Source organism: Haemaphysalis longicornis, unplaced genomic scaffold, assembly GCF_048455015.1.
Source record: "Haemaphysalis longicornis isolate Haplotype H1 unplaced genomic scaffold, Haemaphysalis longicornis Haplotype H1 scaffold_9, whole genome shotgun sequence".
Taxonomy (NCBI): Eukaryota; Metazoa; Arthropoda; class Arachnida; order Ixodida; family Ixodidae; genus Haemaphysalis; species Haemaphysalis longicornis.
The window spans coordinates 135,763,724-135,786,112 of record NW_027526460.1 but is presented as its reverse complement, the minus strand read 5'-3'; the positions used below and the strand labels follow the sequence as shown (position 1 = coordinate 135,786,112).

The window sequence follows — 22,389 nt, the reverse complement described above, 5'->3', positions numbered from 1 at the left end:
CAAGCCCGAGCCCGGCCCGGGCGCGTGGCGTCGAGCCGGAGCCCGGCCCATGCCCACGGCACTGAGCCCGTGCCCGGCCCGTGCCCACCGTTAATTGACTTCGGGCGGCCCGACCCGGCCCGTGGGCCGGGTCGGACCCGGGGTTTTGGGCTGGCCCGGGCCCGTGCAGTGCTCTAGTTGTGTGTAAGAGCATGGCATACATTCTTTCCATTTCAGGGAATTCTAAAATGTTATTACAGTGCCTTTAGGGCGCACTTTTGAACCATCCAGTAACAGCAACAACACATGTCATCCCAGAGACCTCATTTTCCTCGTGCTGTAATTCACGTATGTTCATTCTCCGCCTTTGTAAACGCTTCTCAAAAACATTTGGAAATAGACAGGGAAATATACCCCTTTTAGCTGGGTAAAAAATGTCTATCGTTTTCCTTCAAGGCAGTTATTCATAGCAACAGCTTGTTTTTTGGAACTTAAGTAGGTAAATTTTTGTCACCCGTGTGCAATAAGGGGTCATCGAACGTATACGATCTCCACATGACGCGTCCTCTGCGTTCTTCGATCGTTGCTGAAATGCTCGCTTAGGGCCAAGGGCAAATTTCTTGGCCAATTTTTGCAGCATATGCGATCAATACCTTATATGGTAAATTATGTACGCGTGCGACGTCTAATTAGTTGACGCCGCAGCGATAGAGACCGAGGATTTATTCACAACTGCACGCCCCACTCCAATTTGCCGCCGTGCCATCAAAGCAGGTTTTTCTATATGTATAAGAAAAATTTGGGGAATACCAGATACTGAGGTCGATATGAGCGAAAACCTTACAACATAAGAAAGTGCAAAAATTGGTCGATGTGCTTTAAAGATATACTAGAAAGATCTAAACAAAGCAAAAATAAAAGGATAGTATGCTCACCCAGGCGCGTTGTAGGCCTAAGGGTTGCTGGAAAAACAAACAAAAATAGTTCTAAAAGTGTAAGTATCAACGTTCTAACCATATTCTATACCTAAAATTTACAATAAATGAAAACAATTGACTAATGATACCTCTAAGATTGAAAAGTGCCGAACTCTTCAGGCCCTGACCATATTCTTCCATAGTCACTCAATACGGTAGGCATATGTAAGCTCATGAATAAAAAAAGTGCTTGTATTTTTTATGCCTATCAGCACAGCTTTTGTGCCCGCTCAACTAGAAGCGGATGCCACCGAGTCGTTCCAACCTTAACACTGTGATCCGCTGATTAATCGCGCTCTCCACATGTTGTCGTTAGTCGTCATCCCACCTATCCCCAACTTTCGCTGCTTTCCATCGGCTTTAGTGAAAATATTCGCCAGGGACGTTGTTTTTGTCCTCTAAATTGCATCTTCGCATGACGTTTAGAATTAGCCATTGTTCTAACGATAGCGTTACGGCTGACTGATGGCAACATTGTGCTCTCTCTCCCCGTTTCCCTCATTATCCGTTATTAGGTTTTGTTTCAAATGTTTTCGCAAACATCCCATTATCCCCATAAATGAGCAACACAATTACACATGTATTTGATATCTTTATGCTCAAGGACGCTAAAATACCTTTTTTCAGGCATGCAAAAATACTTTTGCTCTGAACGTCATGAATCGCAGAATACTTAGGAATATTCAAGAAGAGGTAGGAGGGGCCGATTTAAAAGCTTTTTTTGTATCTGCAAATGTTTTATACTTAACGTACTTCGGGAGCCCAACATGTCCAACTAATTTTCTTCATCCGTATTCGAACGATGTGATATCTCTTGATCGGAAGTCTTCGATTTCTTTGAATTGTCACGCTCCATTATCGCGAAGAGACGTGAAAAATTTCCTTATTTCATAATGTTATTCACTGAACGAGGTTCCACGAAAACTTCTAATGAACTAAACTTCTTCCTGAGATCCCATAACTCCTAAATCAACCTTCATAACATTATGACAGCAGATGTTTTTAAATATGAAGCGCTGCGGCAAAGTAGGAAACTTCAAGAAAATACGTTGAGATATTTTAGTTAACCTGCCGTGATAGTATTTTTTAGGGAACTTTGACTAAGCACACCTACCGTGCTGAGTTGCAAGGGACTGTTTTGCATTTTTGGGAAACTGTAGTGCAAAATTTTCTGCGTATGTTAACTTCGTACGTTTACAACTTCTTTGTATATAAAACAATTTTTATGCAGGAAAAGTATATGAGCCGTAACAATTCACACGAGCTTTCTCATGTATCATGGCTAGGTTTCATAATTATCAAGCAATTCTCACTGATGAAAATACCTGGTTTGAAGTACAAATTAAGCTTATAATTATTACGTATATAGACATGCCTCTCTGCTTAAGGTGAACCTTGAGAACAGCTATTCTGTTTACCTGCGTGATGAAAACATATAGATGGCGTAAATGTTACACACTTACTTGTTTTCGTAGTTGTTCCGGTGCTCAGAACTGATGCTTGTCCTGGCAAAGATGAATGATAACGCACGAGATTAATTTTTTAACACACACAGAAGCGTGCTGCAATATTGTTTGAATGAATTGTTAAGCGGTTTAAAGCGCAGAAAACATTCAAATGAGAAGTAAAGACGCTTAAGAAACGCAACATTCTGACCGTATGACAACCCTTGTGAAAAATTTAACACATAACCAGCAGTCCCTCCTTTTAATCTTACAGTATGGAGCAACAAAGGAAAAACGCATCCCATTGATGTCAGGTTTGATGCCACAAACGAGGCGACAACTTAAGCCTGGTATGGAATCATCCAATGAAGTTCTGTACACAAACTGGGAAATTATTTTGGCGCCTCTTTGACAAGAAACACGTTGATAAACTTATTTACAAGAATGCCACTTAGGAGCACAAGCTTCACGCCCCAATAAACTATCCGGGAAAGAGACAGATTTTTTTATTTATGTATTCATTTCATTCAACGTTCCCTAAATTGGGCATCGAAGCAGGCAACAGGGAAACGAAGGTCCTGACCACAGCATGACTGGAGTTAAGCTAGGCTTCCTGTTACCCTGTAGCAATGAGCTGGCTCAAAATTCTTTGCCGCAGCGTTCTCCGTAATAAGCACTTGCCCTATACTTCCCCCTTCAAAGAGTTGCAACCTTGTTGCAGCCCACATCAACTTGCAGATTTCCCACGTCCGGGTACGGGATATTACACCTTAAGATGCAGTGGCTTTAGAATACCTCGTATACGCAAACTCAGTGGAATTGGCCCCAGCATGGAGAGCCTCCATCCCACCTGTTTTATGTAGTTTGCATTTTCCAAGGTCTTAAAAAGCGCAAGTTCTTTCATTTTATCTCGCCTTCTATGATATATGATTCCAAAAGGTTCACGTGCATTCGACACTATTTCTTCCGATGGTGCTGAATTAAACCAGCCGTCAACAACTTGAATGTCCCACAAATCACTATAACACCAAATTTAGGAAGAAGGGAGAACCCATGCATACTGATTTCAAGCAGAAGTACTGATCCGTATTCCATGGAAAACGCTTCAGTGGCTCCGGCCTTATTCAAGACGGAATCATCGACTACATGTCACAACACAAAATAAACCATGCTCTAACGAGTCGTACGTCAAACATCAGCAAGTGAACAGGAATAAATTTTAGGCTAACGCAACAAGCTATGCATAACGTATTGCGACAGGTGTTTAAAAGAGAAAGCTTCGTATTCGATGTGTTTTGTTACCAATCTCTGAGGTTTTACAACGTTTTACAATCTCTGAGGTTTTACAGCGTTTTAGTCATTGTTAAAAGGCGTAAGCAAAATCAAGGAGGGGGGATTAGACGGCCGTGGCTCATCTTGGAAGGGTTCAGATACCTAGGGGAATTAAAAATAGGTGTGCCCACTGACTCTGCCTCTCATCAAACTGGGTCATCGGCAATTTTGTATCTAGGATTATCCGACCTAAAAAAAAAATCAAGTAAATCAAAATAAACCAAGCTAAGTTAAAATTCACAAAGGTATTACTCTTCAAAGGCGTGCACTTAGTTATCGCGGTTTCGCCGTTTGCTAGCACCGCGACAGTCAGCCACTTAACACTCCCTTTCGAATAGGACGAAACCAACCGCAAAATTGTATCAGGAACTCCCACTACATCTCGCCGATTTCGCTTTGATGTTTTTGTGAGATTCTTCTTTTTATTTTCTTTTTTCTGAACATGGCGTTACTCATTTACGCTTTATCACGTGTCCACCCTCTTCTTACAGTAAATCCGGTGTACGACACCACATTCAATTATATGCCAAACGCAAACGTTGGTGACCGTTTCGGCATCCTCGTGCGAATTACTATACACTGATTTTTACCACAGAAGTATTTCCGACAAAATCCACCACAAGTGAATGCAGCGTCACTTACTCTTGCCAGCAATTGCAGAAGCATCTATCAATAAAAGCACAGAGAGAATTTACTACCACTTCATTACATTTACCCACTCAAGTTTTATTTCACATATATTACCTGGTTAAGAAGGTCACAAACAATAAAAGTGATAAGTCCTAATCAGCAAATTTAAACCAAACCGGCGTAGAGGAATACGTTCCTAGTAAGGGAAAGTAGACATCCGCGGAAAACTCAGAGAATACAACCGCAAAAAGAAGCTTTATAGCCTTCTCCGTTAACTGTGATAATTAATTAAAACGATATTTCTTTGCTCTCTGACCTAAAATTGCAAAATTATTTATCCTCAAGCTACCAATGGGCAGTGTTCGAATTACGGAGTTGACAGAGCTACTGCCTACGATTAAGCAGGGGTGCTGGGTCTGCATGCAGAACTAGGATGAGATTTTTTACCTTTGAAGTTTTATGAGAAATTTTATGGCTTGCCTACAAAGCCGTAGGGCTAATTTTCAAGTGCATTTATATCCTTCCTTGGCTTTCGGGATGCCGACGCCCTAATGCCACGCAAAAAACATTCAACACAGGACAGCGTACCATCCCCAAACTCTAATCCCGAGAAATAATTTGGGCGTTTTAAAGGGCGTTGAACTCAGCCTACAACCATGTGTAATTTGATGGTGCCTGCTTTTAGTCACTCTCTCCGTTTCACTTACCTCCTTAAAGATGTTGTTTAGCTGGCAGCGATAAAAAACATAAAAATATTCCAAGTTTTGCCTTACAGGATATTAGCAGTGACGAAATAGGGGAGTGCCAAAAAATTAATTCCGATGGTCTCTTCTATTTCCCTGGCAGAGAAATTCAAAACTGCTTCCGCAATTCAAATTCAATGGGCAGAAAAAGATACGGACCTGCTCTGGAGCACTCCTGAGCAGTTCTAAATGACAACTAGAAGACCCCAAGTGCGTTAACTGCACCTAAGAGTTCAAACAGTAAGATCAAACGGGTCTTGAAGCACTGCTACAAACACAGTTATGCTTCTTAGCGGTGGCTGGTCAGCTGACGCCAACCCTGTGATGTGATAACAACCCAGCGAGAAAGTGAATTTTGTGGCCCCACTGCTTTATCTGTTTTCCTTCGTCATCATCAACAGCCCACTAATGTCCACTGCAGGCTAAGGCCTCTACCATTGACCTTCAACCGCCCCTGTCCTGCGCAGGTCGAGTCCATTTCTTGTCACACAAGTTCCTCATTGCGTCCACCCATCGAGTTAATGGCCCTCTTTTTCTTCTAGACCCGGTTCTCGGCATCCACTCTGTCACCATGAGGGTCCTACTGTTGTCACTACATCTAACTATGTAGCCAGCTAATTGCCATTTCCTTTCTTTTTTCTTGAACAATAATATCCTCTATTCGACTTTGTTCCATGACGCAGGAAGCACGTTTCTAGATGCGGCTGCATCTCATTCACTCGCCTTGTCCATGCAGCGTCGGCGTCGTTGTCTTCCGCCCCTCCCCCATTCTCCTCGCCGCGCGAGCTGCGCTCTCCGCCGCTCACCCCCTCTCCTCTCCCATAGCGAACAGTCTCTCGCGAGGGGCATTGGATTGGATTCGATTGGATTGGCTTGGCTTGGATTGGATTGGATTGGATTAAAGTGGATTGTGTTGGAATGTGTTGCTTCATAGCCGCGGCAGGGGGTTCACGGCACGTTTCACGCGATGGGAGAATCAACCTAACGGAAACAACGGAACCCCGTATGCGTCGCATCTACACAGGGGTTCCCCCTAGGGGAGGTGGGAGAATTTTTTTCTAATGTTATTACTGTCATTATTCGCTCCGTGGCCCGTTGACCGGACCTCAGGTTGCTTTCAAGTTTCTCAGTAGGGCGCCGAGCTTCCGGTGCATATTTCATCACTGGAAGGACGCATTAATTGCGTATTCCTTTTTTCAGTGATACAAAAAGATTATCTTTCAGTATTTGGGAGTGTTTGCCTTGTTTTACCTAATTTAGAGATTGTTTTTGAAGTTCGCGACAAAATTATCTTTATGGGTTTTAGAAATAAACAATCTTGTGATTGTACCAAACTTTTGATTTATGTCCAAGGCCTTGCTAACCAGACCATGGAGGCAACAGTGAACATCATCCCAACCATGTATGGAGACTTTAGTCACACTATTCTTTATTTGCTGGAAGCAGTGCATGTCAACGCAGGGGCAAATTCGAGAATGTTAGCTGTTGTCATCTGATGTCATTCTGTCGCCCAGAGCTCCCCAAAATTCAGCCACCTTCGCACTTGAGATGCGAAGACTAAGATTTGCATGTCAGAGCTTACGCCATCACTAAGCGCAGCCCATCCCCCCCCCCCCCCCCCGCCACCACCTCCCTCGAACATTTGCGCAGCGACGCGCACTCCTCGCACCTGCTTGTCTGCTCCTTGCCTCCTCGTCACTTTCTCTCACACGCCTTGACCTAGTATTTGCCGCCTCTGCACTTTACTGCGCCGAGTACTGCTCCATATTACACAGAAAACACTTAAGCGGCTGCGGTCTCATTCAAGATGACATCATCAGCTACGTGTCACAACACAAAACGAACCATGCTGTAATGAGTGAAACGGCAAACATCTCCCAGTGAACAGTAATGAATTTTAGGCTGAAACAAAAAGCTACGGATTACCAATTGCGACAGGCGATTTAAAAAGGAAGCTTTGTATTTCACGTGTTTTCTTATCTATCTCTGAGGCTTTACACCGTTTTAGTCATTGCTAAATGGCGTAATAAAGAATCAAGGAGGGGGGCCGTGCCGTGGCGCTCCTCTTTGATGTGTTCGTTTACCCAGGGGAAATAAAGAATTGACGCGGCCATAGACTCTTCCTCCCATGAAATGAGACAATCGCCAAATCTGTAACTGGAATCATCCGTACTTCGAAAAAAATTACACCATCTTCCCGTGGGGAACCCTGATGAGGATGCGAAGCATCGTGGCGGTTCCGTGTGGTTCCATTGTGTTGCCGTTTTTTGAGTGATCTGATTTTTACTAGCGCCAGAGGGAATTCCGCGTCCGGGTCCACACCGGTTGCAAAGGCACGCAAGTGCTGTTGTGTTACGGTGAGTAGGCGGTGGTTCTCGAGGCACCGAAACTCGTCCATCATGTTCTTGTCGATGTTGTCTCTGTGGTAGAATCGGTAGTCTCCGTCAGGTTTGGTGAGGTAAAGGTTGTTGACATTGGTGCACCAGCTGAGAGCAATGTACACGCCCTCCTCTTCGCAGCTTTGTCTTCTCGTTCTTCTTCTTCTTCGGCGGTTCCCCTACGGGAAGATGACGACGGTGGTTGAACGCGAACCTATCTCGTGATGGATTGTTTGGTTGGCCAATCCCTAGGGGCATCCTGCCACAATCAGCATCAGAGGCGCAGTGGACGGGGCTGGTTGAGCTGCAAGGCGCGTGGCGCTTCCCGCCACAGCTTTGCCACGGGAAATTCAGCATCCCCCTCTAAAGTTTTCAGTTCGTCGTTTCCGTTGACGTTCACCTTCGCGTGCCTTCGTTGTATCAGTAGCTTCTTGACGTAGTTTGAATGAGTCAAGGACATAAGGCGCGTTCGTAGCACTTGCTCCTGTCCCGGATTTGTAGCGTAGTGGGAAGAGCATGGCGTACCTCCCGTTGCGGCCAGAGAGTCGTGGGATCGAAACCGGGCGCCGCTATTTCTTTTTTTTATAGTGTAGTATGGCGGAGCTGTGGGTGTAAGGAGGAGAGTTGCACATGCGCAGTGTGAGTGCGGACGGTGCCGACACCGACGAGGGACAGGTCACCGCTATAAGATGCTCCGCATCTAAAAAAGCAAATTGATTGATTCTGGGGTTTAACGCGCCGACGCAACGCAGGCGATGAGGCGCGCCGTAGTGGAGGGCTCCGGATTAATTTTGACCACCTGGGGATCTTTATCATGCGCCGAAATCTCGTACACACGGGCGTTTTTGCTTTTCGCCTCCATCAGAAAAGCGGCCGCCGCGGCCGGGAATAAAAACAAAAGCAAATTAACAACGGAAGCAAAATACAAAAAGGCATTTCTCTTCAAATGCGTGTAACCAGTTTTCGCGGATTCCCCGTTCGCTCACACCGCAACAGTCAGCCACTCAGCACTGCTTTTTGAGACGAATGGGACGAACAACCACAAATTATTTCAGGAAATCCCACTGCATCTTACCACTATTGCTTGAATGTTTTTATGAGATTTTTGTTTTTTATTTTATTTTTTGTCTCCACATATCGTTACTCCCCTCCACATCATCACGTGTCAACCCCCTCCTTACCATAAATCCTGCGTATGACACTAAACCTGTTTATATGCGATACGCGGGTGTTGGTGACCATTTTGGCACGCGCATGGAGATGACCAAACACTGCGCTGTATGGCTGAAGTGTTTCCGACGAAACAATGGTAAACTAGGCAACCCACAACAACTGAATGCAGCGTCACTTACTCTTGCCAGCAATCGCAGAATCATCTATGAATGAAAGTACAGTGATATTTTACTACCATTTCATTACATGTAGCCACTCAAGTTCTATTCTACATGTATTTCCTGGTTAAGAGTGTCAGAAACGGTAAAATTGATTAGTCCTAATCACCAAAATGCGCCAAATTGCCGTAGAGGAATAAGTTTCTACAACAAGAAGTAGATATCTGCGACAAATCCAGAGAATACAGCCGCAAAGGGAAGCTATGTAGCTTTTTCAGTGAACTTCTATAATTAATTAAAATGTATTATTTTCGCTCGCTGATCGGAAAATCCAAAATTATTTACCTTCAAGATGCAAATGGCTAGTCTCCGAATTACGGAGTTGGCAGAGCTAATCTCACAGATAAGCATTCGTGCTAGGTCGAATGCCGAACCAGGATAAGATTTTTTTCACCTTGAAATATTCTGAGAAATCTTATAGCATGCCTGCAAAACCGTACGGTTAATTTTGGAGTGCATTTCAGTCGTTACTTTTCTTGCCTGATTCTGACGGCCTACTGCCCCGCAAGATAAGTTCGAGGACAGGCTCACGTAACATTCCCAAACACCAAATACAAGAAATAATATTGCCGTTTTAAAAAACCAATAAATCAACATACAACCATGTGTAATTTGATAGAACGACCTTTTAGTCACCCCCCTCCGTTCCGTTTACGTTCTTGCAGATGTTTGAACACAGACAACGATAAAAAAGGTAAAACATCTCCAATTTTTACCCTACAGGACTTCAGCAGTGACGTAATAGGAGAGTACCAAAAATTATTTCAGTCGGTCTCTTTTATATCCCTGCCAGAGAAGTTAAAAACTGCTTCCGAAATACAAATTCAATGGGCAGATAAAGATACGCACCTGCTCTCGAGCGGTCATGAGCAGTCAAAAATGACAACTAGAAGAAGCCAAGTACGTTAACTGTCCATGAGCCTTCAAACAGTAAGAGCAAACGGTTCTGGAAACACTACTACAATCACACAGTCATGCTTCTTAGCGGTAGCTGGTCAGCGGACGCAAACCCTGTGATGCAATAATACCCCAAACAGAATGTGACTATTGTGGGACCTACTTCATCTGTTTTCTCTTATCATCACCAGCCCATTCATGTCCACTGTACGCGAAGGCCATTGTGCTTCAACCGCCCCTGACCTGGGCTGATCAAGTCCATGCTTTGTCACAGAAGTTCTTTAATGCGTCCACCCATCGAGTTAATCGCATTCTTCTAGACTCGTCTCTCGGTATCTACTCTGTAACCGCAGGGTTAACCGGTTGTCACTACGTCTAACTACGTAGCCAGCCCATGGTCATTTCTTTTTTCTTTTCTTGAACAATGATATATTTATTCGAGCTTGTTCTAAGATGCAAGAAGCTCGTTTCCTCTATCCTAACGTTCCTTCTATCATTATTCCCTCCGTGTTCCATTGAGCCGAGAAGTTTTTTGGTAAGGCGCCAAGTTTCTCTGCGATATATTATCACAGGCAGGACGCATTAATCGCGTATTCTTCTTTCCACTAATAGAAGTATCTTACCTTTCAGTATTTGGGAGTGTTTGCTGTGTATTCTTAATTTAGAGAGTTTTTTTGAAGTTCACGACAAAATTGGCTTTATTGTTTATGAAAAAAGCGGTCTTGTGATTGTACCAAACTTGTGTTTACTGTCCATCGACTCTCCAAACAGACCATAAAGCAGAAATGAACATCCGCCCAATGAACTATGGAGACTTCAGTGACTTACAGTTCTTTAATTGCGGGAAAAGGTAAGTGTCAATCGAGGGGCAAATTCGACAATGTCAGCTTTTGTCACCTGATGTCATTGTGTCACCTAAAGCTCACCAAAATGTGTCGGCCACCTTCGCAGATTAGATACCAAGACTAAGGAAACAGCGGAGCTGGTCGTCTTCACGAGCTTTAACTTGGCTATTGTGAGGTGTGCCCATCTTATCGGTAGATCGCACACTCATGCCGTCGAGCAGACGCCGTCTCTCTTAACCAGGAGAACATTTGCATGTCGCAGCTTACGCCATCCCTAGGCGCAGCCCATTCCCCCCCCCCCCCCGAATATTTGCGCCGCGACGCACACTCCTCACACCTGCTCGCCTGCTCCTTGCCTCCTGGTCACTCTCTCCCACGCCTTGACCTGGTATTTGCCGCCTCTGCACTTCACTGTACTGAGTAGTGTTCCATATTGCACAGAAAATACTTTAGCGCCTTCTGTCTCATTCAAGTTGAAATCATCAGCTACGTCTCACAACACAAAACGAACCATGCTGTAAAGAGTGATACGGCAAACATCGGCAAGTGAACATTAATGAATTGTAGGCTAACACAACAAGCTATGTATTACCAATTGCGACAGGTGATTTAAAAAGGAAGCTTCGTATTGATGTGTATTTTTAGCAATGTCAGATTTTACGGCGTATGAGTCATTGATAACTGGCGTAATCAGTAATCAAGGAGGGGGTCTTGCCGTGGCGCTCCTCTTTGAAGTGTTCGGTTACTCAAGGGGATCCAAGAATTCACGCGGCCACTGACTCTGCCTCCCACCAAACGGAACCATCCGAAAATCTGTATCTAGAATTATCCATACCTCGAAAAAAACAAATCAACAAATAAACCCAAACACACAAGGGCATTTTTCTTAAAATGGGTGTAACCAGTTTTCGCGGCTTCCCCGTTCGCTCACACCGCGATAGTCAGCCACTTAGCACTCCTTTTTGAGACGATGAGGACGAACAACCGCAAAATTATTTCAGGCACTCCTGCTGCATCCCACCACAATTGCTTTCATACTTTTATCGTATTTTTCTTCTTTTAAGATTTGTTTGTCTCCATAAATGGTTACTCCTCTCCGCTTCATCACGTGTCCACCCCCTCTTTACCATATATCCTGCGTATGACACTACACCTGTTTATATGCGATACGCAGGTGTTGGTGACCATTTTGGGACCCGCATAAGAATAGCTAAACACTGCGTTGTACGGCTGAAGTGTTTCCGACGAAACAATGGTAAACTACGCAACCCACAACAACTGAATGCAGCGTCACTTACTCTTGCCAGCAATCGCAGAAGCATCTATGAATGAAAGTACAGAGATATTTTACGCCAACTTCATTAAATTTAGCCACTCAAGTTCTGTTCTACATGTATTTCCTGGTTAAGAAGGTTAGAAACGGTAAAATTGGTTAGCCCTAATCAACAAAATGCGGCAAAATTGCCGTAGAGTAAAACGTTTCTACAACAAGAAGTAGATATCCGCGACAAATCCAGAGAATACAGCCACAAAGGGAAGCTATATAGCTTTCTCAGTGAACTTCGATAATTAATTAAAATGTATTTTTTTCGGTCGCTTACCGAAAATTGCAAAATTATTTACCCTCAAGATGCAAATAGCTAGTCTCCAAATTACGGCGGTGAAAGAGCTACTCTCACAGATTGAGCATTCGTGCTGGGTCGAATGCCGAACCAGCATGATATCTTTTTCACCTTGAAGTTTTCTGAGAAATGTTATAGCATGCCTACGAAGCCGTACGGTTAATTTTCAAGTGCATTTCAATCTTTGCTTTGCTTGCGTGATTCTGACGGCCTACTGACCAGCAAGATAAGTTCGAGGACAGGACAGCGTAACATTCCCAAATCTAATCCACAATCGCGCAGAAATGACACGTTGTCCTTCCTTACGGCAGGCGGTTTCCACGGACACTTTTCGTAGTTTTAAAGAGCCATAAAGTCAGCATAATACCATGTGTAATTTGATGGAGCTACCTTTTACTAACTTTCCCCGTTACGTTTACGCTCTTAAAGATGTTTTAGGGGCGAAGCTCCTTAGGGCGTGGGTCTGTCCATCCTCGACGTATGTATGTAGCCACCTCTAGTTTAGTTCTTGGATTGTTTACTAGATGGCGTGGCTACCTCTAGTTTAGTTCTTGGATTGTTTACTAGATGGCGGTACTTGTATATGATGAAAAGATGCGCTTGGATTGTTTACTAGATGGCGTGGCTACCTCTAGTTTAGTTCTTGGATTGTTTACTAGATGGCGGTACTTGTATATGATGAAAAGATGCGCTTGGATTGTTTACTAGATGGCGTGGCTACCTCTAGTTTAGTTCTTGGATTGTTTACTAGATGGCGGGGAGCGTTGTAATAAAATCCGTTCGCTGTTGGGGCGCGCTCGGAGTCGCCCGATGGATAAGGCTGCAGATGTGCGAGCCCGCGAGGCAGAAGCGCTCCGTGAAGCTGCGCGACGCCGCCGCCAAGATCCTGCCGTACGAGAGCGGGAGGCCGAAGCGTGTCGTCTGGCTGCGCGACGCCGCCGCCAAGATCCCAGCGTTCGAGAACGAGAGGCCCAAGCGTCACGGCAACGGCGCGAGGGCCCTGCCGTACGCGAAGCGGCACGGCTGCGGCGCGAAGAGGATCTCCAAAACGTCAGAGAACGGGAAGCGGCGAGAAAGCGCGCGTATCGGCAGGCAGACCCCGATGCAGTGAGAGCTCGTGAGGCGCCTGCAAAACGCATCAGGCGAGCTCAGCCCCAAGGTGCCGACGCGCGGTTTAAGCGAGACTTTCTAGACGTTACGTTCGGACACAGATGTAGTGGGCGAACTTTCACTGAAGAGTCACGGTTTTACCGATGATTTCCCCTCAGGAGCTTCGCCCACTCATCATCATTCACCCCGTGGATATGCTGTGAATTTTTTTTTAAACCGACGACGATAAAAAAGGGTAAAAATTGGACACGTTTTAGTGTCCAATTTTTACCCTACAGGACAGCAGCAATGACGTGATAAGGGAGTTTAAAAAACATTATTTAATTCGGTCTCTTTTGTATCCCTAACAAAGAAGCTAGAAACTGCTTCTGCAATACAAATTCAATGTGCCGATAAAGATACGGACCTGCTCTGGAGCACTCCTGAGTAGTCCGAAATGACTAGAAGAAGCCAAGTGCGGAAGCATTGCTACAAACACCGTCATGCTTCTTAGTGGTGGCTGGTCAGCAGACGCCAACCCTGTGATGCAATAACAACTGAGCCAGAATGTGACTTTTGTGGCCACCCTACTGCATCTGTGTTCTCCCATCATCAACAGCCCACTCATGTCCACTGTACGCGAAGGCCTCTACCATTGTGCTTCAACCGCCCCTGTCCTGCGCTGATCGAGATCATTCTTTGTAACAGAAGTTCCTTAATGCGTCCTCCCATCGAGTTAATGGCCTTCCTCTTCTAGACCCGTCTCTAGGTATCCATTCTGTTACCATGCGGGTCCTACGGTTGTCACTACATCTAACTACGTAACCAGCCCATGGTCATTTCTTTTTTCTTTTCTCTAACTGTGATATCCTCTATTCGAGTTTCTTCAATGACGCACGACGCTCGTTTTCTCTCTCCTAACGTTCCTTCAATCATTATTCGCCCCGTGTTCCATTGGGCCGAGCTAAGTTTTCTTCCAAGTTTTAAAGTAAGTCACCAACTTTCCGTTCATATATCATCACCGGCAGGACGCATTAATTGCGTATTCTTCTCTTCAGTAATAGAAGTAGCTTGACTTTCCGTATCTGGGAGTGCTTGCTGTGTATTCCTAATTAAGAGAGTTTTTTGAAGTTCTCGACAAAATAGGCTTTATTGTATTTGAAAAAAAATGTGGTCTTGTGATTGTACCAAACTGGTGTTTAGTGTCCGTGGACTCTCTAAACAGACCATTAAGGCAACATTGAACATCCGCCCAATCATATATGGAGACTTTAGTGACTCACTGTTATGTAATTGCGGGAAACGTTCTATGTCAACACAGGGGCAAATTCGAGAATGTCCGCTTTTTTCACCTGATGTCCTTCTGTGACCCAAAGCTCGCCAAAATAATTAGGCCACCGTCACACTTGAGTTGAAAAGACTAAGGAAGCAGCGGAGCTCGTGGTCTTCACGAGCTTCAACTATGCTATTCTAAGGTGTGCCCATCTTATCGGTAGATTGGGCACTGATGCCGCCGAGCACATACTGTCTCTCTTAACCAGAGAACACCTGCGCGTCAGAGCTTACGTCATTACTAGGCGGAGCCCATCTTTAACTCCATCGTTTTCCACCCCCCCCCCCTTCACCCACGAACACTTGGGCCGCGCCACGAACTCCCCACACCCACTCGTCTGCTCCTTGCCTCCTCGTCACTTTCCCTCCACTTCTTGACCTATCATTTTCCGCCGCCGTAGTTCGATGCGCAATGTTTTGAGCGACGACAAGCACAGATGGATGTCAACCTTAAACGGCTTCGCTGCAAAAGTTTGCTACCCGAGGATAAACACAAGCGTGGTAGAACTGAAACTGCAAGAAACCAAGCTCATTATAGAAATTTATCGGTTTAGGATTTGTCTCCTTCCGCAACAATTCTAAAAATACCGGTTGATCCCTCAGTCATAGGAATCAGTAAAACACGAAAGTGAAATGTGCACCGAAATCTGCAGCAGAGCACGATTTCCGGGTTGGGGGCTGTCTGGTGGGTGTGCTAGGCGGGTGACGTTCTGCTGGTGGGTCGCTTCGGCAAATGTGTACTGGCGTCATTTCCGTGACAGATACGACGTCAGCGAAATCTTCGTGTATCCGGGAATAAAACACTTTAGTGTTAGAAACTTCCGGGCCATCTCCACTAACTTGAAACCTGGGGGGGGGGGCCGAAGCATAGAGCGTATAAGTGTATTCAAAGATGTAAGTATCTCTCTTGCCGCCGGACGCGCGCTGATCCGGCACCACAGAAGCGCCGGTGGGAGGAGCTATCGCCCGCTTGCTGATGCGGTGGTATCGACTCTTGCGTTGAACCAAATTTAGGCGATTAAATAACAGGCACCCTGTCCGAATGTTGTCTTAGTGTTGCACGCCGCAGCATGCTAAGAAGTATGCTAAGAAGTACAGCCAAGGGGGTTGAAAAACTAGTTTCCCGCTGTGTTCTTTTAGTACGCGTTTTTGCGCATGGAGATGAAATGTTCTAGCGCGAGGCGCTTGAATACGATTTGCCCGGGTGTGTTATTTTAGTACACGTTACTTTCCAGCCCGAGGTGTTGGAAAATTATTGGCCCAATGTTTTAGCACCGGGGCTACACGAGACGACAGGAGACTACGACAGCTCGAGCCCCTAAGTTGCTTCGCCCCTAAAATAAGGCGGTTGCGGTTTTCCAACAATCACCGCCTCCAAAAAATGGAGGGCGCATAAGCTTCGCATTTCAAGCGTGAGACGGAATAGCGTTATCGAGTCACGCTAGCTACTCATGAAAAGTTTTGCAGCATCAAAACTTTACATTCCTGATGTCACGCCATCTGTTTGGGAACGCTTTATGATCGCGGCGGTTTCCCTGTGCGCCTAAAAGTAGCGCTAGGGGACTTTTCGCTCACGCAGTTTTTTTTTACGGTCAATGCCGCCGACTAAGTCGTCTTTTCTACAGTACGGGGACCCAAAGTACGGCGTAAAATACAAAGCCGACCTCCGCACGCAGGTGGGAGGCCGGCAAAGATAGCGTTGAAGACCCCGCACGGACATCTGACACGTACCGTTATGTTTCTGTGGAGGAACATCCCGTCACGTGTGATTGCTTTGAACTCGCGTCATATGCCTTGTTTGTTTGAAACCGAAGTTCACCGCCTTGTAAATTGGCATCTGAGAGTTTTCAGAAGATCCTTTGGTCAATCGATTGACTGTAGCCACGCACCCAGTATTGCGCATGAGGACCTTGCGCTTACCACGGCCGGGTTATCAGCGCAGCAGCCGAAATTTTAGCTAAGCGATGACCGTATCTGACCGTATCTAATCATTCGCGTCACGGCTCGTGCTTACTCTGCGTGTGTAAACCAAAAACTCACCCGAAAAGAAATTTAAGAAGCGATATTCGGTAACTCAAATAAAGCGAAAAACCGTCTTTATTGCCTTACTTCATCCGTTTTATATTATATAGTAGCTGACACGGTATAATTGTCACAATAAATCTAAACAAAGCCATTCAACTTTCGAATAGCCAAGGTAAGGCTATCTTGCTAGAAGCTACATTAATTGTTCGAAGTGGCGTCCCGTCTCGAAGTGTGCTTTGAAGTAGCTGTGCACTTTTTTTATCCCCTGCATTGAAACAATGTGTTATTTGTTTCTAATGCTGCATATGAATGCAAAACATATAGCAAGCGAGGCCCAGACAGGAGTCAGGTTGTCGCCATTTGCCTCGGTTGCCTTGGCAACAGTGTGCATTTTCTTGTTGTATTGTAAAGCCAATATTACTGTAAACATTGTCAGAAATAAATTAAATCAACTTGCATTGAATTGAAGTAGGCTCGCACTTCAGTCGCCGTTTTTCGCTTCCGTTCTTAACCTCTTTGAGGTGTGTGACATCTTTGCCTATTCAGAAGTGCCTGCGCGGTTTTCTCACTGAATTTTGAACTGAAGAAACGGAGTTACCAATAGCGCGCTGGCCTTGCTCGAGCGAAGCGGACCGTCACGGAAGCCCCGCTCGGGCAATGCCGCTCACCGCCAAACGCGTCAGGCTTGTCCAATGAAGCCACCGCTGGCTATCGACGCGAATCGGACAGTCAAGAACGGTCACCTAAAACTGTCTGTTAACAGTGTAGCTGTTTAGGACAAGGAACATCAGTCCGTCGAAGGAAAGTGCGAGGGAAAGCGGCGGGGAGGCCAGGGGCCCACGAGCAGGTGTTGGGAGCGAGCGCCCCAAGAACAAACTGCGGTTAGGGTGGACTCGGGAATCGAACCCACAGCCTCCGCGCCGTGAAATTATACACTGGGCAAGCCCTAAGGCCCGAGGGCTACGGGTTATAACAGCGATGGCTAACAATGACATGTGCAGCCAATTGGAAATAAAAATGCTTTCCGTGGTCGGAATCGAACCTGGGTGCGTTGTGTTATGAAACCGGCGACTATCCGATTCAGCTATCATCGCATTCCGGGACCAGAGCATTTCCTTTGGATTCGTAGCGCGGGCGTTGGCTTTGGACTTGGCCAGGGGTTCTAGCGCGTGTTTTTACTGTTTGATTTTCACCTAATTTCTTGTTATACCCATCTTTCCAGCAAGGAATCTTATCTTGCCATGACCAATACCCTTGAGTGGGTACGCGCTACTTGTAAAAATACATACTTTGTGAGGGTGGAGCCGTGTTTGGGACGAAGACAGGAGCGGGTTGCCTCGTGGTGAATTCGACCTTCGGCGAACCTAAAAGAAAATGGAACGTTAAAATGTAAACAAAATTCGTTCACCAAATCGTTCATTCACCTAAACATGGCCCTACACCTCAACTTCTGTATTTGCTTCGCTGTTTACATAAGCTTGTAAACGAGCTGGCATATATTAAAGCAGGATATACGTGCGGTTCTTGTAAGCCACGAAGCAATAAACATGTTTTGTAAGAACGTGCTGGACTTCGTGGGTAATCATTACATTTTCCTTTATCGTTTCCATATTAACCGGGTAGAAATCGTGAGCACGAGTAAAGCAGGTAGACTATCTCCTGGGGCATTCAGCGGAGGCGTGAGGAAACGCAGAGAGCTGAAGTTTACAGGCACATCAACCATTTCGTTTGTCCCTGTATTCTGTGGTCGTCCTGTAAGCTTCAGCGCCTCTAGTTTCTTCATCTCATGATACCAACTAGCCCAACACCAAGCTTTACTGAACTTAAATCAGCAAAAGTTTCTGAAACTTCAGGCGAATCTGAAGTCTCGTTAATATGAACAGTGATATTTCAAGCCCGCATAGCAAAGCCGCCCTACATTATGACAAATAATGACAATTGTAATTCAGAGAACGTGCAAATAGATCGTTGTTTCCCACTGTAAATTTTACACATTATTGTCTGTCTGTCTGTCTGTCTGTCTGTCTGTCTGTCTGTCTGTCTGTCTGTCTGTCTGTCTGTCTGTCTGTCTGTCTGTCTGTCTGTCTGTTCCCCGATACAAACACAAAAACTTCTCCAGTGAATCGTGGCTCAATGGAGCGTCTGCTGATGGGGCCTTTTTGTTTGTGAGTAGCTGATCACTGCCGAGTCGTTAACGTATAACTAGCGATATAGCAGTGAGCACTACGGCTGGATTTCCTCACAATTTAACGACTTGTTCTCATGACCGCAATGCCAACAATTTGAAGCAAAATTCCAATTCTATGGTTGCCGGCGAAATGCGAAATCCACGACGTAATTAAAGAATAGGGAGCGTAGTTTACAGCGATGGATACGCTTTTGTCTTTCGGTGTCGTATGCAAAGACGAATCATGGCAGTGGTAATTTTTCTTCGTCTTTGTCTAATGCACTCTGTACACAATGTGACAATACACATGACTGATCTATTGCGATTGTTCAGAAGTCGTTAAGGCGACGCGCAATTTATTTTTGCCTGCAAAAGCTAAGGGCTAACCCGTAAAACACTACCCCAATATTTCCAGTAAGTTTGCTAAAACTGAAAAGGTTAATGCCAAGATTTTGCAAGAATGCAATCTGACAGTACTTAGGGTCGCTGTTTTGATATAATTTGAGTGTGTTTCCCTCGAGCGGCATAAAAGAAATATTTCCACTCCAAAATACTCCACGGATGGAAGGCAGTATTGTCGATGAAAACGCTTACGTTGAAGGAATAGCGTCGTGTTGATGCCTAAAAGCTGCACAGATTGTTTAGCAGTCGAAACAGAATTGGCTGGCCCTAGAAGAAAACGTTTTTTTATACCCTCACGTACTCCAGTCCGCATGCAGTAGGCATGGCAACGACGATAGTTTGCCGATATTCACATAGACCTACCCCTTCATTGTATATTACGTTGGAACAACTGCGGAAAAGTGTGGCTAAAATGTGCGTATTTTTCAAACCCCACAAACTAAGCGACATTGTTTTCCCACGCAGTCTACACAACGAGTGCGCCTTCATTGGTAAAGCATTAAATACCCCATTGCTCGAAAAGGGCAGCGTCCGGCGCCGGCGTGGTCATCTGCTGCAGCAAACAGTTTCTTGGGGAGTGTTCCAAAGCGCTCGTCGTCCAGCGTTCTTTAGGGCGTGCTTCGCAATAGAATATCAACGCATGTAAACGACTGCGCTCCTAAACACCTGGCGTCTACGACCAGGTATTTTCCATTTCAGCCACGTGGAAGGCCGTTAGTGAAGCCGTGTTTGTGAATGCGGTACGCGGCATCCTATCAATCACGCGGCCCGCTAATGAGCGCACACACACGCTCGCCCGATAAATGCCCCACAGGGCATCCTAAGAAATGGAAGAACTGATCCAGCTTGGTGACTCCCAGACATCACCTTTTATCATCCCACTCACACTAGCCTACTACCGCACACAAAGAAAAACACTACCTCCACACCACCACTCCCTATACCGCGCCGACGCCACGTCATGGCGGCAGCTCCAGATACACACGTTCCCAAACTTGCACAGGTTGCACCACAAACACCTCTTCTTACCCACCCAATACGCCAGCAACAGCCCGGCTTGCCAGAGCCCCACTCCCACCCTCTACCACTTTGTATGGGAGTTTCCGCGTCCACCAGAAGGGCTCACCCCTATACACATCCCCACCCTCTCCACTTGGGAGGCTCCTCTGTCCAGCACTGCTCCGCAAGACTAGCAACGGCTGATCAAGCGGGTGCCCGCCGGATAGCGTCCGCCATTGGAGTCCTGGACTGAGGACCCCACTCATCGAGGCTGCTGTTCCACCACCCAACTAGGGCAATAATCGCTCCCCCCCCCCCCCCTCAACCATCAGGTACTGCGGAGCACCAGCCACAATTAATCGCAACGCAAAACTAGTAAGATCACCTGCGCCGTTCAGTGGGAAATTGCTGCTTTCGCCTTCCCAACTCATCAGAAGTCAGTATGGGTCCTCTTTAGTTCGTACAGCCGCGTCTCAGCTGACTCTTCTACGTCCTCCACTGTTATACAATGACTGTAGTTTTTAATACATATGACGTCAAAGTCACCGAACGTCAAGTTCGCCAAAAGTTTGTGTTAGTTTATGTGACCTGTCCTGTTTCATTTTCTGGTCTAAACGCTATATTAGCCGGTCAAATATGTCAAAAAAATAAACATTGAGCGCTGGTTGCTTATATTGATATCATTATTATCAAATACAAAGGCAAAAATATATATTATTGGGCACCGTGAATAATGTGTAATAATCGCTGTAATAATAAACTCTGCCAAATCTATCCTTACAAATGATGATTTTCGCAAGTAAGCAACAGCCAAGACAGCCAACCCTCTCGCAAATTTCTCCGATGTGTGATCTTAAATTTCAGCAAGAACGCCTTATTAAAATTCGCAAACCAGAATAAATCAGTCTTTTTGTGTGCCTGAAATGACTTTCCAAGGCACGACATTCCTGTATTGTATGTTTTTGGTGTCGTGATTAGGTCCATCGATCTGTTTACTCTGACTGCAAGGTATTTAGTGGTGATAACCAAGATTAATAAACCCCTGAGGGCGCGATGAGAACACATACGCTGTGGTGGTGGAGTGGCGTTCGGGACGAAGACAGGCGCCGGGGGCCTTGTAGTCAATTCTGGTCTTCCTGAACATAAAACAGGAACATAAGAAATTGAGCTGGTTTCGCAATCATGGAATAAAGTGTCATTGAAGATCTACCAAATTTAGGGGAAATCCCCCAAATCGGGTCGATTAAAACCTGTTGATCAATTCTCTCTCGCACTACAAACTGCTAGCCTCCTGGCTAGCTCAGATGGTAGAGCGAGTGCTCCGGTTAAGCGGTGGTCCCGGTTCGAATCCTGGACCGGGACGAATTTTTCTTCAACTGCTACGTTTTCGAGACAGCTTTCCTTTGTGAATGCGGTACGCGCAATCCTGCAACCCTGCTGCTCGGTACGGCAGCTTTAAGGTGGACGTCAAACTTTCCTTCCTATCATTGAAGATGAGCGGCCTATATTACTGACGTTTAAGGAATTTATTATTCCTTTGTGCACTGAATACATTATCTGCAATTTTTTGCAATTTTTAACTATGAAAAGAGCCAGACGCTGCCGTCTTAACACGACCTAAGCAGTGCGGTAAATTAAATCATGATCTAGATAATAAAAGAGCGAAAGCTAGGACTAAAGACGAGAAATAGTGCAAGGTAGCACTGCTAATCAATTTCAACTGAGCTATTCAGGAAGCCCGTGCCGTAACATATATCAGAAACAAGAGAATATGAGCACGGAAGTAAAAACGTTTTTACTTGGCACTTTTTAATTGCCACACATTACCTTTTAACAAAGTGCTAGACGTCCGCTCCCCAGACCAAGAAAACGCCCTTCTGGTGCAATTCCAAATCACTACCAAGCGGCTTACAGGCCCAACATTACAAATTTAACTAGTAGTCCGGAATGCTGGGAGAGATTGTACTATTTCGATAACTGTAATCTTTTCGTCGGATTTGAGCGAAACTTCAGTGAGATTGCGTCTTAAAGCACCAAACATTAGTTGCTCTCAGTTAGGTGAGCTACGTCCCGCCGTATCGTTTCGACCTTCTTTCTGAACTTGACCAAGGCTCGGGACCCTTTTTTAAAGCAAAT

The 22,389-nt window shown here is 45.4% G+C and overlaps 1 protein-coding gene across 4 annotated transcripts in view; it reads right to left on the bottom strand.

The window, feature by feature from the left end:
- LOC144153684 (uncharacterized) overlaps positions 1–22,389 on the bottom strand; it is a 163,729-nt gene that overhangs the window by 55,168 nt on the left and 86,172 nt on the right. For all 4 annotated transcript variants that reach the window (XM_077685354.1, XM_077685355.1, XM_077685356.1 and 1 more), the window contains 4 exons: positions 21,321–21,389; positions 17,975–18,049; positions 2,420–2,461; positions 915–941 (listed from right to left, as the gene is read on the bottom strand). In XM_077685354.1, the coding sequence (XP_077541480.1) occupies positions 915–941; positions 2,420–2,461; positions 17,975–18,049; positions 21,321–21,389 (213 nt within the window). The remainder of the gene's footprint in view (positions 1–914; positions 942–2,419; positions 2,462–17,974; positions 18,050–21,320; positions 21,390–22,389) is intronic.